At 46.1% G+C, this 14,876-nt stretch overlaps 1 protein-coding gene across 1 annotated transcript; it reads right to left on the bottom strand.

The window, feature by feature from the left end:
- Positions 1 to 2,604: 2,604 nt before the first annotated feature.
- Positions 2,605 to 14,067, bottom strand: LOC115383711 (chymotrypsin B-like). Its single transcript, XM_030085894.1, has 7 exons — positions 14,016 to 14,067; positions 5,950 to 6,053; positions 5,788 to 5,867; positions 4,942 to 5,023; positions 4,657 to 4,831; positions 4,449 to 4,582; positions 2,605 to 2,766 (listed from the first exon to the last, which is right to left on the bottom strand). Exons 1-7 carry the CDS (start codon positions 14,065 to 14,067, stop codon positions 2,605 to 2,607), a joined length of 789 nt encoding a protein of 262 aa, XP_029941754.1.
- Positions 14,068 to 14,876: the final 809 nt, after the last annotated feature.

Raw genomic sequence — 14,876 nt, 5'->3', positions numbered from 1 at the left:
AAACAGAGCGGCCTTCACACTGTGTTCCTGAGGACTTTGAAAACAAAGCATTATTCCACATCAGTAAGAAGAACCTCCAAGTTCTGATTCACACATCGCTCTCATACCTCCAAGGAAACTTTTTTTTTATTTACACACAAAGCAATTTCCATTCATCGGAGTTCAATATACTGTAAAATAAAAATAAAGAAGCAAAAACAAAAAACAAAAAACTAGAATCTGACACTCAGAGAGGCACAGGCGCAGACCTCCGCCACAGCTCCAATCAGTCACCAACAACAATAAGAACACCAGATGTGAATAAAAAAAATAATAATAATATTTCTCCCCAACACAAACAATGTCTGGGAGAAAGCTGTTTGCTGCTTGTTCATATTTCAGCGTTTCCTCACAGTGACTGACACTCCGGAATCCCCCTATTTTTGTCTGTTCTGGATCCTGGTGTACAGAACACTTCCTGATCTGGATCAGCAGCTGATATCTCTTCGAGTCCTTGAAGAACTTACTGTAATTTTTTGCTGAGCCTCCTTGTCATTTATTGTTGAGTTATGCCCAACTATGTGAAAGACTCCCTATCTCTCAATGATAAAGAATCCTTTAAAAAATTCCTGGATCCAGACAGTGATCCGGATCATCACCAAAATGTAATGGATTCTAAGTTAGCCCAAGACCCTCCTTTCCACAAAGTTTCATTGCAATCCGTCCATTACTTTTTCCTTAATGTTGCTAACAGACCAACCAACCAACCAACCAACCAACAAACCAATGTGATTACATAACCTCCTTGGTGGAGGTAACAAAACAAAAAGCAAAATTGTATGTAGCCCAATGAACTGTAAATGAAGCTGGAGTTTCACAGCTCACTTCTTCACTGGTCTCCCTCCTCACCCTCCTGACTGTCCTCCTCACCTTCATGCAAACACATCCATGTCTGGTATTCATGGTACTGAAGTGTGTTTTTGACTAATTCTGACAGCTGAACAGGTGATTTTTCAGGTGGTGACTGATACAATGAAATTAGGCTGATATGTTTTGGAGAGAACAACCATTAGACTGAGAATCGATCAATCAGTTTAGATTGACATGACCTATTCACTTGGGAATTGTGCTAAATCTATCCTTACTGTGCTGAATCATTTGCAAAGATTTTCTGAGACATTGAGACGTGTACTAAGACATTTTAAATGTGATGACATGAATGAAAAATGCCGTTCTGTTGTGAGCAGTTACAGGGTCGTTTGGAGATTTGTCCATGTTGTTTTGAAAATGTAATTTCGGTTTCAAGAAATGAGCCAAACCACTGGAGGAAAACGGTAATAAAGCTGGAGGCCTGCATGCAGTACTTGTCCTCACCATTGAAGCATGGGGGCGCTGTGCCTTAAACGTCACTTAAAGCAGACGTACAGGCTGGAATATATGGAGTGAAATTAATAGATGTGTTTTGTGTAAAGTCCTCGCTCTGGGGCACACCCCTTTTTAAGTGAGCCCCCCCTACAGCCGCGGTACAGTCCACACTGCTGCTCGTCCCGTGTGAAGGAAGACGCTCTTCCTTGTTCCATTTTCAATCAGTGATTCTGTGATCGATGTCGTGGTCTTCTGAAGAACGCCGTGACGCCCCTGATCCTGATGCTCCTCACCGGGCTGGAGTAAGCCGCGTCTTTTCATCCTGGCTCAGCGAACGTGCAACCGATTAATCTGAGAAAACACCGACTAGGCTGACTCAAGCCGCGCATTTTCATTTATCCTGGATGTATTTATCCTGCTTTTGTGCAATAGTCCCCTGTTATTGATTCTTTGTTGATGACTCCATGTTGTGTTATTGATTTTGGACGACTACATGTTCTGTTAGTGATCCTTTGTTGACGATTACATGTTCTGTTTTTGATCCGTTGTTGATGACTAAATGTTATTGATTCTTTGTTGGTGACTACATGTTCTGTTTTTGATTCTGTCACGGGTGCGAGGTGGAAGGACCCAGGCGCAGGCAGCAGGCAGAGTTCAAAAAGGGTCTTTTATTTCCAAAAGGAACTCAGGAGGGCAGGAAACCAGGAACTCAGGAAACCAGGACTTCAGGAAACTCAAAAAAACACATCAGGTGCAGGCCAGGACACGTGAACACACGGACAGACCCACATGGAGCCGACAAGACACACCACGACAGCAGGGCTTTTTAAAGGGGGCAGGACAGGTGCAGCACATGAGGGAGTTAACGAGACAGACCAGACAGGAGAACAAAAGGGCAGACAAACCAAACAGGACCCGAGCGCCCCCACATGGGTGCAGGGGCACAGGGCGTGACAGATTCTTTGTTGATGACTACATGTTCTGTTATTGATTTTTTGTTGATGACTTCATGTTCTATTGATTCAGTCAAATCCATGTTGGTTCCAGGAGGTACTGTTGCTAAAGAGCGCCTCCTGCAGCTCAGACACATTCACAAAAGAAGCACAGTTTCTGGTTTTAAATCTTTTATTGCCATTCAGCATATTTCAGCTGTGATATTGATCTGCCAGGCAGATCCATGGTCAGGGTCCAGAACCTTCAGTCCTCCAGGTGGAGGATATGGTTCTGGTTCTCCTGCTCGTCGAAGCTCTGCATCAGTGTTTAGTTGGCAGCCAGGATCTGGTCCACCCATCCACGGAACTCCGTCACACGGGTGTAGACTCCGGCCCTGGATTGGGAGCAGTTGATGTCTCCCCAGGATGCGATGCCCACCAGAGTCCAGACTTTGTTTTTCTCGCAGACCAGAGGACCGCCTTCATCAAACTGCCAGACGACAAGCGAACGTGTAAACAAAAACATCAGAGCAGGGGACTATTGCACAAAAGTCGGATAAATACATCCAGGATAAATGAAAATGCGCGGCTTGAGTCAGCCTAGTCGGTGTTTACTCGGATTAATCGGTTGCACGTTTGCTGAGCCAGGATGAAAAGACGCGGCTTACTCCAGCCAGGTGAGGAGCATCAGGATAAGTGCGCGTTCATGGCGTTCTTCAGAAGACCACGACGAATCATAGATTGAAAATGGAACAAGGAAGAGCGTCTTCCTTCACCGGGATGAGCAGCAGTGTGGACTATACCGCGGCTGTCGGGGGGGCTCACTTAGAAAGGGGGGTGCCCCAGAGCGAGGACTTTACACAAAACACATCCATTAATTTCACTCCATATATTCCAGCCTGTACGTCTGCTTTAAGTGACGTTTAAGGCACAGCGCCCCCACGCTTCAATGGTGAGGACAGGTACTGCATGCAGGCCGCAGCTTTATTAAAGTGAACTCGTGATGTGCAAATCATCCACTAAAATGGCCTAATTCTGCATATGATCCATGATTATGATCATACAAAAATTATAATAATAAAATACAGGAAATACACGGGGGAAACAGCATTTTGCCAATATTTAGGATATTTATTCAAGAATATTTCAACTCTGTGTCCATGCTATCTAATTGAATCAATTGTCCTCATGCTGTGTTCTGTTTCATCGCTCATCTGTCATGAAGAACAAACCTGTCCGGCTAGAAAAGAACCTCTAGCAGGTGAAAACCTAACATAAAAATATTCTGCAGTCTGGTCAGTTACTTAAGTGTAACCCAAAGAGCAGTTATCAAATGAAGTGATAAATTAGTTGTCTTCTGAGAATGAATTTCTCTCTGATTTTAGCCGTTAAAAGAGTGGAGTCAGAGTGATGTGGGACCCTTTCACTCCTAAAGCTGGAGTCCTGAAACACGACCATTTTCTATTTTCAGGAGACAGTTCAGACCAAATGATGCTGTCTGTTATGTTGTGTCCATTTCAGTGGTGTGATACATTTATTTTTCCTTTGTTTCTCATTTCACTCATTGCGTAGCTTCAGGGTTGTTTTATTTCATTTTTTTATTCTTTATTTTTTACATCAGTGTGGTTTTGTACCAATTTCATTAAGGTTTTTTTTTTCCATTGTCTTTACAATAATTGTGAACCTTTTATTGCAGGACTTGTATTAATAAAGAAAGGATTCTGAAACGTCTGTGTTGAAAGTTATGTTGGTCTTCATATAATCTGAGCAACAAAATAATCCTAAAGTCAACCAGACCCTGCAGATGCAGCGACTACAGCTGGAAGGTTTGGCTGCAGGAGGATTAAATGATGTAATGTGTGGAAAAATCAAGGAAATGCTGTAAGCCACGCCCACTTCTCACATTGTTGACAGCAGTTTAGTCTGATCCTGGTAGTTAGCCTGCTGTGGAGCAGCGAGCTGCAGAGGATAAATCACCATGGTGACTGGTCCAGGATAAACTTGGCCAGCTTTTGTGCAATCGACTTGAGGCTAACTTCGTCCAGGATCACCACAGGATCACCACAGGATAACAACAGTTTGCCGGCTTAATCCCTGATCCTGGTTTTGTGCAATAGCCCCCTGCTCATCAGAGGAGCAGCAGGAGGGACAGGTAAAGGGGTGTGGCCTCACATCACAGAAGTTGACTCCGGACACCCCGGCGCAGATCATGGCGTTGGTGATTTTGTCGCCCCAGAACCTCTTACAGTCGGTGTTGGGCAGCAGGGGCAGGATCGCCTGGTGCAGGGTGTTGGAACGGTAGCCACCTGAGACACAAACACAGTGAGCACACACTGCAGCCTCACCCGGCTCCTCACACTCCTCTCTGGACTCATCTCACTGGGAAACTTGGTATAGCCCCATCCGGTGGTCACGCAGATCCCGAAGAAGGAGTCGGTGGACTCGGACAGGCAGACGGGGGACACGGTGGGTCCCAGGATGGCGGGTTTATACAGCTTGATGAGAGCGATGTCGTTTTCCTTGGTCATGAGGTTAAAGTTGGGATGAGTGAAGACCTGGAAGAGAGGACAGAGCCAGAGGAGGGGGAGGAGTCAGGAGGGGGAGGGGTTAGACGAAGAGGAGGAGCAGTATGGGCTGCTGTGATTGGCTGGAAGCTGCGTCTCACCAGGAGAGGTCTCAGAATCTGGACATCGTCGGGTGTGTTGGAATCTCTGTTATGTGCACCAGCGGCCACATAGTGGTAGACCCTGGAACACACACAGCTTCAGCACAACAAGAACCGAACAAACAGTACCGAGATCAGGGGAACCAACCAAACAGTGCTCCGCTCAAGGGAACCGAACACACGGTAGCTTCAACATCACATGAACTGACCAAACAACGAGCCGCTCAAGGGGAACCGACCAGTCCGTTTCCACAGTGGACCTGTCTGGTTCTCTCCTCCTTAGAACTGTAGACCTGTCTGGGTTCTCTTCTGTTAGAACAGAAGTCCTGTCTGTTTCTCTAAGACCTGTCTGGTTCTCTTGTCCTTAGAACAGTGGACCTATCTGGTTCCTTCTATTTAGAACAATGGAGCCGTCTGATTCCTTCTGGTGAGAACAGTGTTGAGAACACTGGTTCTGTCTGATTCACTCTGCTCAGAACAGTGGTGAGAATAGTGGACTTGTTGGACTCGTTCTGCTTAGAACAGTGGTTAGAACACTGGTCCTGTCTGACTCATTCTGCTTAGAATATTGTTTACAACAGTGGTTAGAACGCTGGTTCCATCAGATTTATTCTGCTGAGAACAATGTGTAGAACAATGGTCCTGACTGTTTCCTTCTGCTTAGAACTGTGGAGAACGTTGGTTAGAACTGTGGTTCTGTGTGACTCCTGCTGATTTCTGTACATTTTGCTGTTCCACTCCTTCATCGGATGTTTCTCCTGAACCTAGAACCATTCATGTGTTCACCGTTCCCTGCAGCAACCCTTCGGGTTCCACCTGAGACACCAGTGTTTGTGTGGTTCTGACCTGAACTCACATTGAGCAGCGGTCACCACCCAGTACTCGTTGATCAGAGAACCTCCACAGAAATGGGAGCCGCTATATTCCTGAGAAGAACAAATGGAGGTCAGGAACAGAAGAAGAAGAGGAAGAAGAAGAGGAAGAAGAAGAGGAAGAGGAAGAGCTCACCTGCAGCGACACCATCCAGGGCCAGGAGTGAGGAACCGCCTCCTCACCGCCCACAATTCGAGCATACCCGGTCACGACGGGAGGGATGGAGGGAGTACCGCAGCCTGGAGAACCCAGAGGAACGGTTAGTGCACCCAGTGGAACCTGGACAGGGGACACTGAGGAGGGGGGGCCACAGTCCACCTCAGTCCCAGTGGAACCTGGACAGGGGACACTGAGGAGGGGGGACCACAGTCCACCACAGTCCCAGTGGAACCTGGACATGTCACCACCATCGCAAATTCCTTTAGACCAGAACCAGAACCACTGAGAGGAACCTGGGGTTCTAGCCTACACTACACGAGACTACTAATCTCACCATGGAGAAATGTAGAGTCCCAGAGGCTCGCAGGACCCAGGAGGCAAAAAGACTGATGAAATGTGTGAATAAAGAATAAGAAGTGACAGTAAAATCTAAATAGAAAAATTAATAGAAATCTAAAAGGAGAACAGATCTATGTGAATGTGAATCTAAAATATAGCAGGATGTGGATGTGAGCTGGGCCAACATCCTCCTCTCACCCACATCCTCCACAGAGTCCAGAGGACAGCCAGGACAGAGCTGGTCCTCCTGTCCAGAGGACATCCAGGACAGAGCTGGTCCTCCTGTCCAGAGGACAGCCAGGACAGAGCTGGTCCTCCTGTCCAGAGGACAGCCAGGACAGAGCTGGTTCTCCAGGACAGAGCTGGTCCTCCAGGACAGAGCTGGTCCTCCTGACCAGGACAGACCTGGTCCTCCTGTCCAGGACCAGAGCCTTCAGCCAGTTTTCAGAACCTCCTTCTTTCAGCTGTTAATATTTCTAAAATCAGGAACATGCTGACTCAGAGCTGAGAACTGAATCCAGAGTAGAACTACTGCAATTCCTGTTATCAGGAACCAACAACTGGATCAACAGTCTGAGTTGTGAGGAGAACCAGCAGGAGAACACATCAGAACATTATGAGCTTCTCTTCACTGGCTTCCTGTTAAATCTGGAACAGAATCTGAAATCCTTCTCTTGACCTCGAACGCTCTGAACAACCAGGAACCTTCTGATCCTACAGAGCTGTTAGTCCCATATTGTTCCAGGAGAACGCCTGGTTCTCAGAGTGCTGGTCTGCTGGAGGTTCCTGGGTTCTCCTGTCATGTGGAACCAGGTCCCAGGTCCAGTCTTTAGACCTTTAGAGTCAGCAGAGCTTCAGGTAGAGCTGCTTCAGAACACTCAGGAAGATTTTCTCAGGGAAGCTGCTGGAGGTTGAGACTGCCGGAGAACCGGAGAACCTGCACTGAGGTTCTCTCCTTTCTCACTCTGGAGGTTGATATGGAATGATGCTTTGTTCCAAGGTTTCAGGAACACAGTGACATGTGCAAGGCCGCCCTGTTTGTCTCCACTTGTTGTTCACGCGGAAGATATAATCCTTCATCTCCTGAAGTCATGCCAGAACTGGGTTGAATCCTCTTCGGAGCAGCGGCCTTGTTCTCAATCAGCTGATCTGTGTGTGTTTCCTCTGCAATCCTCAATAAATCCTGTGGACTAAATGTGGACTGAAGAGTTCCTGTCTCAATATGTCTTGAAACTAACAGAGTCACTAAGGAAGTTTCATTTGCAGGTGCAGAAAAGGTTGCCAAAGCCTTCGGAGGAGCCGATCCATCCCTTCAAGATTGGTGACTATGTGTTGATTAAATCACTTGATAAAATGTGTTTAACCAACAGATGGACGGGTCCGTTCCTGGTCCAACTCGTGACCCGAACAGCTGTGAAGCTGGAAGGAAAGGGCGAATGGATTCACACGGCTGGCACCCAAGGAGGCTGGGTCGGACGACATCAGCTGAGATGCGGCATGGCTATGCTGCTTGCCCTGCTGCTGGGAGGCGTGCTGGTATCCCATGGGATGCTGGGGGGTGATGAGAGATCCTCTCTACCGAGAAGGGAGGAATACAACCGAGATGGATGCAATCTCCAGGATCTTGGAGATCTTCCTACTGCTGGGACAGCTGTGGGTTCTGAAGGAGCCTCTGATCATGCAAGGGAGAAGCGTGACATGGACATGGAGCTACCGGCATCTTACCTGGCTTCTTACATTGCGTGGTTTGGGAGGCCCACCAAGGACAATGACATTGTGCCGGCCAGTGGTGATGGAACAAAGATGGGAGCTCCTCGAAGGAGGGCGGTATCATCTTCTAAGGACAATTCTGCGTTGCGGATGATGTCTGACTTTGCGAGAGAACAGAAGCTGAAGGACTGTTGGTTGTGCCAAAAACATGCCACAATCGATGCATTCACCAATGTTTTCCCCTGTTCTGTTGACCAAGGCTCAATACAAGTCACTGGACTGGAATGATGTGGCTGTGAGAGTCGAATCGAGTTTTGACAATTGCTGGTTTCCTACCCACTCAGTGTTGGCGAACAAGGATGTGAAATAGGCGAAGATTGCGAAGCTGGTTACCAGTGAGGTCAATGAGAAATATGTGCCTGCTGGATTTAATCAAACAGAGCTTTTGAGAATAATCTATGCACAGTTCTATGTTCAGGTGGGGATTCAGTACAGGTTACAGGTGTCTCTGATTCAGACTAACAGTTTAAACCCTGGTGTGAGGCGCAGTTGTGTGCCTCAACCTTTTTCTCCGGCTATAATTGCAGAAGCGTTGGTGGAAGCTGCTCCATGGGTCGGGGCCGTCAAGTAGCCTCGGTTCACATCAAGTTGAAGGACTGCGAGAAGCCGGTTTATGGTGCTAAAACGGTCCTGCGAGACTGCAGTGTTGGCTTGCCACTGATTCCAGTGCATAAGCTGGTTTCAGTTTGTTTTCAACATGAAGCTAAGGTGATTCGAGAAACAGCGGAGGATGCATGTTTTTCTGTGTTCAATGTCACGCTGAAGGAGAAGGCATTGCCGGAGGAGCTGTATATGATCTGTGATGACCAAGCTTACAGGTGTGTGTAGGAGGATGTGGGAGCCAGGTTGTGCTACTTAGCCTATCTGATTCCGCTCATCAGGAAGGTGGATGCTGCTGAGATTGCTGGTCTGTATGCCCCGTTGCACAGAGAAAAGAGAACGATTTCGACTGCTACTGAGGTTTTCAGCGTCCTGTTGCCGTGGTACGGTGTTTATGTGACTGAGGAGGAGACCAAGTCTTTATCCAATGTCATGGAGAGACACATGAATCTGTCTGCCGACGCGGAGGTTGCGGTGAATGAGGAGTTGCAAGAGGTGAAAGGTGTAGCGTTGGGGAACAGGATGGCATTGGATTTGATTTTGGCGGCTCAAGGGGGTACCTGTAAGGTTATTGGTAGTGAATGCTGTACTTACATCTCTGATGCTACCGCTCAGGTCATGGATTTAGCTCATGACACCGAGCTCGGGGTTAAAGAACTTCATGTGAACCATGGGTTTGAGCTGACTTGGGTTTGACCAACTTTACGAAGTGGTTTGAATCCTGGGGAGCGGGTATTCTGAAACTGCTGGTGACGGGTGTGGCTGTGCTGGTTGGCGTTGCTCTGGTTTGTGGCTGTACTGGTTGGCGTTGCTCTGGTTTGTGGCTGTGCTGGTTGGCGTTGCTCTGGTTTGTGGCTGTACTGGTTGGCGTTGCTCTGGTTTGTGGCTGTGCTGGTTGGCGTTGCTTTGGTTTGTGGCTGTACTGGTTGGCGTTGCTCTGGTTTGTGGCTGTACTGGTTGGCGTTGCTCTGGTTTGTGGCTGTACTGGTTGGCGTTGCTCTGGTTTGTGGCTGTGTGGTTACTTGTGTGAAGATGATCTGCAGGAGGAGGAGAGCTGCGGGTGCTGTCATACAAGCTACTCAGATGTGGAGGTTGAGCTGAAACTGACAGGTTTCCGGTATTAGTTCACAGATGTTGCTGAAGTGAGTTCGGTGTTGGGTGTTTACGATCTGTACCCGTTCATTTCTTTACTACTGATGTCCTTTTGGTTTGTAATTACTTTTGATGTCATTCTGATACTTTGATCAAATCCTAATCACTTGGGGTGTTGGAGGAGTACTGAGTACTGAAAGAGAATCATATCTGGTGGTTTGAATTTGGGTTGTAGTAGTACTACGATGATGTTTTTGATGATTTCTAGTCATGTGGTATCAGAATGTCAATATACATTCCCCATTAATTTCTTCCTATGTTTATCACACATCTTTAATCAGAATGCAATCAGTGATGTATTCTCCATATGTAACTGCTGATCTTAATGATGTTTTTGTTTTTTCTTTTAGTTTAGCTTGATTGGACACATCGCGGCCACTGATTGTCTTTTACCTTCCTGGTTGATTGGCCTGGGCCAGGATTGATTGTTTGGCATGAAGGTATTTCCAGCTGTCGCTGTCCCATGGTGCTGATTGGTTTAAATTTTGCATCCATCTGTGCTGCTTGGTGTTTTTGTGACAGTGGACCAGTTGGAAATGGTCGTTGAAATTTAGGTAATATAGGACAATAAAAAAAAAGTCTTTGAAAAATGACACTGCATTTGGGAGTACTGACTTGTTAATGTACTGGCTCACATTAATATTTAAGTGTGACACAAGTATTTGTGAATTTACTTTGTCTGGCTCTGCTGTCTCCGATAGTGAGTTACATTATTGTTAGTAGTAGTAATAGTAGTTGTTTATTTGGCCACACAAACAAACTCAAGATGTACAGAATGATGTCAATAATACATAATCATTATCTTCATCATCATCATCATCAGTATAATCCTCATTAACATAATTTTAAAGTTTGTGACTAGAAGGGTTTAGGCTGAAGATAAACTTATTTCGCCTAACCCAGTACTTAAATCAAGTATGCTCCTGCACTTGAAGCAATGTTTTTTTCACGTAAATAGAGACAACAACAAAGGAAAAGAAAAATACAACAGAAGGAGAAAAAAAGTAAAGATTTAACAACATTATCAATATGTATAAGTATGCAATTATTTTGCTGAGCATCTTAAATTCTTAATGACTCTGAAACAGAGTTACACAGATAAGTATTTTTCAAGTACAAATAATTTATACTGCTGTTTAAATGTTTTTAATGTTTTACATGTTTTAATTTCCTCATTCAGATTATTCCACAATGTTACACCTTTTATAGAGATACATCTCCTTTTTGTATGTGTCCTTGCATGGCTTGTTTTAAATAGACAAATTCCACGTAGGTTATACCTGCTGACTCGATGGTTAAACATTTTTTGAAGATAGGATGGTAGACTATATTTATAGGCTTTATACATCACTGTCAGAGTGTTAAAATTCGATTTTTTTTTTGTGTCCAGCTTTATTTGAAATGTAACAACAGGGGGATTGATATGGAATGATGCTTTGTTCCAAGGTTTCAGGAACACAGTGACATGTGCAAGGCCTCCCTGTTTGTCTCCACTTGTTATTCTCACGTAAGATATAAACTGGCATCTGCAGAAGTCATGCCAGAACTGGGTTGAATCCTCTTCAAAGCAGCAGTCTCGTCCTCGATCAGCTGATCTGTGTGTGTTTCCTCTGAAATCCTGAATAAACTCTCCTTGTGCAGCGTCAACACCTTGACTCATATGGAGATGATTTTGTGTCTTTATTATTCAATCAATCAAAAAAGGTTTTGCAAACAAAAACGAGAGTTGAGACCAAAAAACATAAAGTTGCAATCAAAAAAGAAAAGTTCAATTAAATAGAATAGATCTGAGAATAAAATTATTTAAGTGGCAACCCCACCAAATTTGTTTTGACATCAAAACAGAAAAAAGCTTTGGTTTTGAATTCTAAAGTTTTGGTTGCAAATTAAAAAGTTTTGTTTGCAAATTCAAAAGTTTTGCTTGCGAATCTGACTGAACCCAGTGGGCGGGGCCAACACTGGTGGAAGAGAGAAGAGCTCCTATTGGTGGCTTTGACCTCGCTCCTCCACCGCCTGTCTCCGTGCTGTTGCTGCTGCTTCTGCACTCAGTAAAGGCCAGTACATCGCAGGCTTTTTTCAATCTTCCCCGTTTCAGAGACCACACACTAGAAGACAACAGAGGACAGATCACACCAGATCTTCCTCTCCTGGTCTTCTAGCCTGTGGTGTCTTGTGACAGACTAGAAGATTCTTCATCTTCTAGTCTTCGAGGCTCCTCACTCTTCCAAATCTCGTGGAGTCAAACTTGACTTTGAGCGGCCTCCCTTCAGTTCTGTGTTTACATTAATCTTATAATTTGCCCCTGCATTTGATAATAATTTAGCTTATTCATGTGTGTTTATTTTTTTAACGTTCCACTCCAGAGAGGAACAGTATAGAAATAAGTTATAGCAGTCTGTGACAAACAAGCTACTTTTTTTTAAGTCACCAAATAGCTTAAATCATTTTTTCTCCCCAGATTGAATGGTTTAGACCAGAATCAAAACGTGCTCAGCATTGATTAGGAAAAAGTTTCATTAAACGTCCAAGTCCTCGGAAAGTTTGTTTTTCCAATATTTCTTATTCTTCCGTGATGATTAACAGTGGAGATGAATTAAAACATTGGGATTATTGCAGGACTGGCGAGATGCAGATGCGTGAACCAGATCTGGGATTGGGTCTGAATGAAATCCAGCTCATCCAGGATCGAAACAGTTACTGAGGAATAAACTCTCATTTTCTACACTACTGAGTTCAGGCGCTCTGGCTTTTCTGTTTCTCTGTCATGTAGTCAACATATTTCACAGACATATATATTTATGTCTCCAGCTCTGACAGCTGAGAGGGGTTTTTTTTTTTTCAACACCTCGGTGAGACGGAGCTGTTCAGCCAATCAGGGAGCTTTATTCTGAGGGTGTGGACAAGTGGGCTCTGAGCTGATCGTCTAGTGGAGCACCACGCACCACAGGATTTGAGATCGGAAATATTAAACATGTTCATTATCTACGATTTCGGCTTCCAATGCCTACTGAAAGGCTACGACTGGAAAAAAAAAAAAAAACCTCTCGGAACACACGGCTCAGATCTCAGATCTATTCTATTTGATTGAACTTTTATTTTTTGATTGCAACTTTATGTTTTTTGGTCTCAAATCTCTTTTTTGTTTGCAAAACCTTTTTTGATTGATTGAATAATAAAGACACAAAATTATCTCCATAGACTTGTCATCTTTGGCTCTGTATCACCAAAAATTCCACTTTAGAGGTTTCACTGCAGAGTGAAGCAGCTCTCCGGACTCTAAAGGTCTTAAAGGAGTCATGAACAAGAATGTCTCTTCCCGTCTGAGTCTCTCTCTGTCTCTGATCCATCTGCATCAACTGGATCAACGCTGAGCTGATTCAGAGGGTCAGTGTGCAGGATTCTCCTCCTCTGATCCTGGTTCTGCAGGGTTCTCCTCCTCTGAGCCTGGTTCTGCAGGGTTCTCCTCCTCTGAGCCTGGTTCTGCAGGGTTCTCCTCCTCTGAGCCTGGTTCTGCAGGGTTCTCCTCCTCTGAGCCTGGTTCTGCAGGATTCTCCTCTGAGCCTGGTTCTGCAGGATTCTCCTCTCAGCCTGGTTCTACAGGGTTCTCCTCTGAGCCTGGTTCTGCAGGGTTCCTCCATTTAAAGGGAGTTTTCCGTTCCCTCAGTTGCTCATTCGTGTCCAGAAATGACTGTTGTCTTTAATGCTGTATAAATAAAGCTGGGTTGATTTGGATCTGACTAAAACAAGGTGTCCTTGCAGTGAAGCTGTCCTCCAGGACCCTTGAAGGACGGGGTCTTCCAAGCTGAATGAAGGCCTGTTTTATTTTGAAAGGGTCTCAGCACTTGTATTGTGTTGATTGACTGAGTTCATCCGGAGGCCAGGTCACTCACTGCTACTGGTCCAGGTCTAGATCCAGATCCAGATTCAGGGCTGGATCCAGATCCAGGTCTAGATCTAGACCAAGATCCAGGTCTAGATCCGGATCGTGTGTGTGGGTTCGGCTGTGTTGTGGTCTGGGTTAGGCTTAGGAGTTAGATATGAATGGGAGTCAATGGAAGGTCCCCATAAGGATAGAAATATGAGCCTGTGTGTGTGTGTGTGTGTGTGTGTGTGTGTGTGTGTGTGTGTGTGTGTGTGTGTGTGTGTGTGTGTGTGTGTGTGTGTGTGTGTGTGTGTCTCACCGTGGGCGGCGCTGATGAAGGCGAGGCAGGACAGGATCCAGAGGAAGGCCATGGTGCTTCTGATGCTGAGCTTGATGAAGACGAACGCCTGCTGTTTTATACCTGAGCTCTGCTGAGGATCAACCAATGAGAGGCGCTGCTGCGGCGGCGGCGCCAGCTGCTTATCACGGTCCGGCGGCGGCAGAGGTCCCACGCCTCACACTCCCCAGCCTGCTGCTCTCTGATTGGCTGAGCAACAGCAAACGGTAGGTGAGAGGAATTAAGTTCTATTAAAACTGAATAAACATACACACACACACACACACACACACACACACACACACACACACTGACAGCTTTGCTGGAAGCTGAGCAGCTCTCGAACATCTTCAGCCCTTTAACTGAAACAGGCTTCTGTTGGGGGTTCTTGGTTCCTCCCAGACCATCGGGGCTTCTGTTGGGGGTTCCTGGTTCCTCCCAGACCATCGGGGCTTCTGTTGGGGGTTCCTGGTTCCTCCCAGACCATCGGGGCTTCTGTTGGGGGTTCCTGGTTCCTCTCTCAGACCATCGGGGCTTCTGTTGGGGCTTCCTGGTTCCTCTCGGACCCCTTTTCGACCGCACTGGCTCCAGTGCCAAATCGGAGCCAGGGCCAAAGCGGTGCTAGCTCCAGGCCTCCTGAACACGGGCTTTGTTTTTTGACCCCCTCAGGAGCCTCAGCTCAGCTTCCCTCAGCTCCTCTCAGCTCCTCCCTCAGCTCTTCTCTCAGCTCCTCCCTCAGCTCTTCTCTGAGCTCCTCTCTCAGCTCCTCCCTCAGCTCCTCCCTCAGCTCCTCCCTCAGCTCTTCTCTGAGCTCCTCTCTCAGCTCTTCTCTCAGCTCCTCTC

This window comes from Salarias fasciatus (genome assembly GCF_902148845.1).
Source record: "Salarias fasciatus chromosome 23 unlocalized genomic scaffold, fSalaFa1.1 super_scaffold_20, whole genome shotgun sequence".
In the NCBI taxonomy this organism is placed as follows: domain Eukaryota; kingdom Metazoa; phylum Chordata; class Actinopteri; order Blenniiformes; family Blenniidae; genus Salarias; species Salarias fasciatus.
This window is presented reverse-complemented; position numbering and strand designations above follow the sequence as displayed.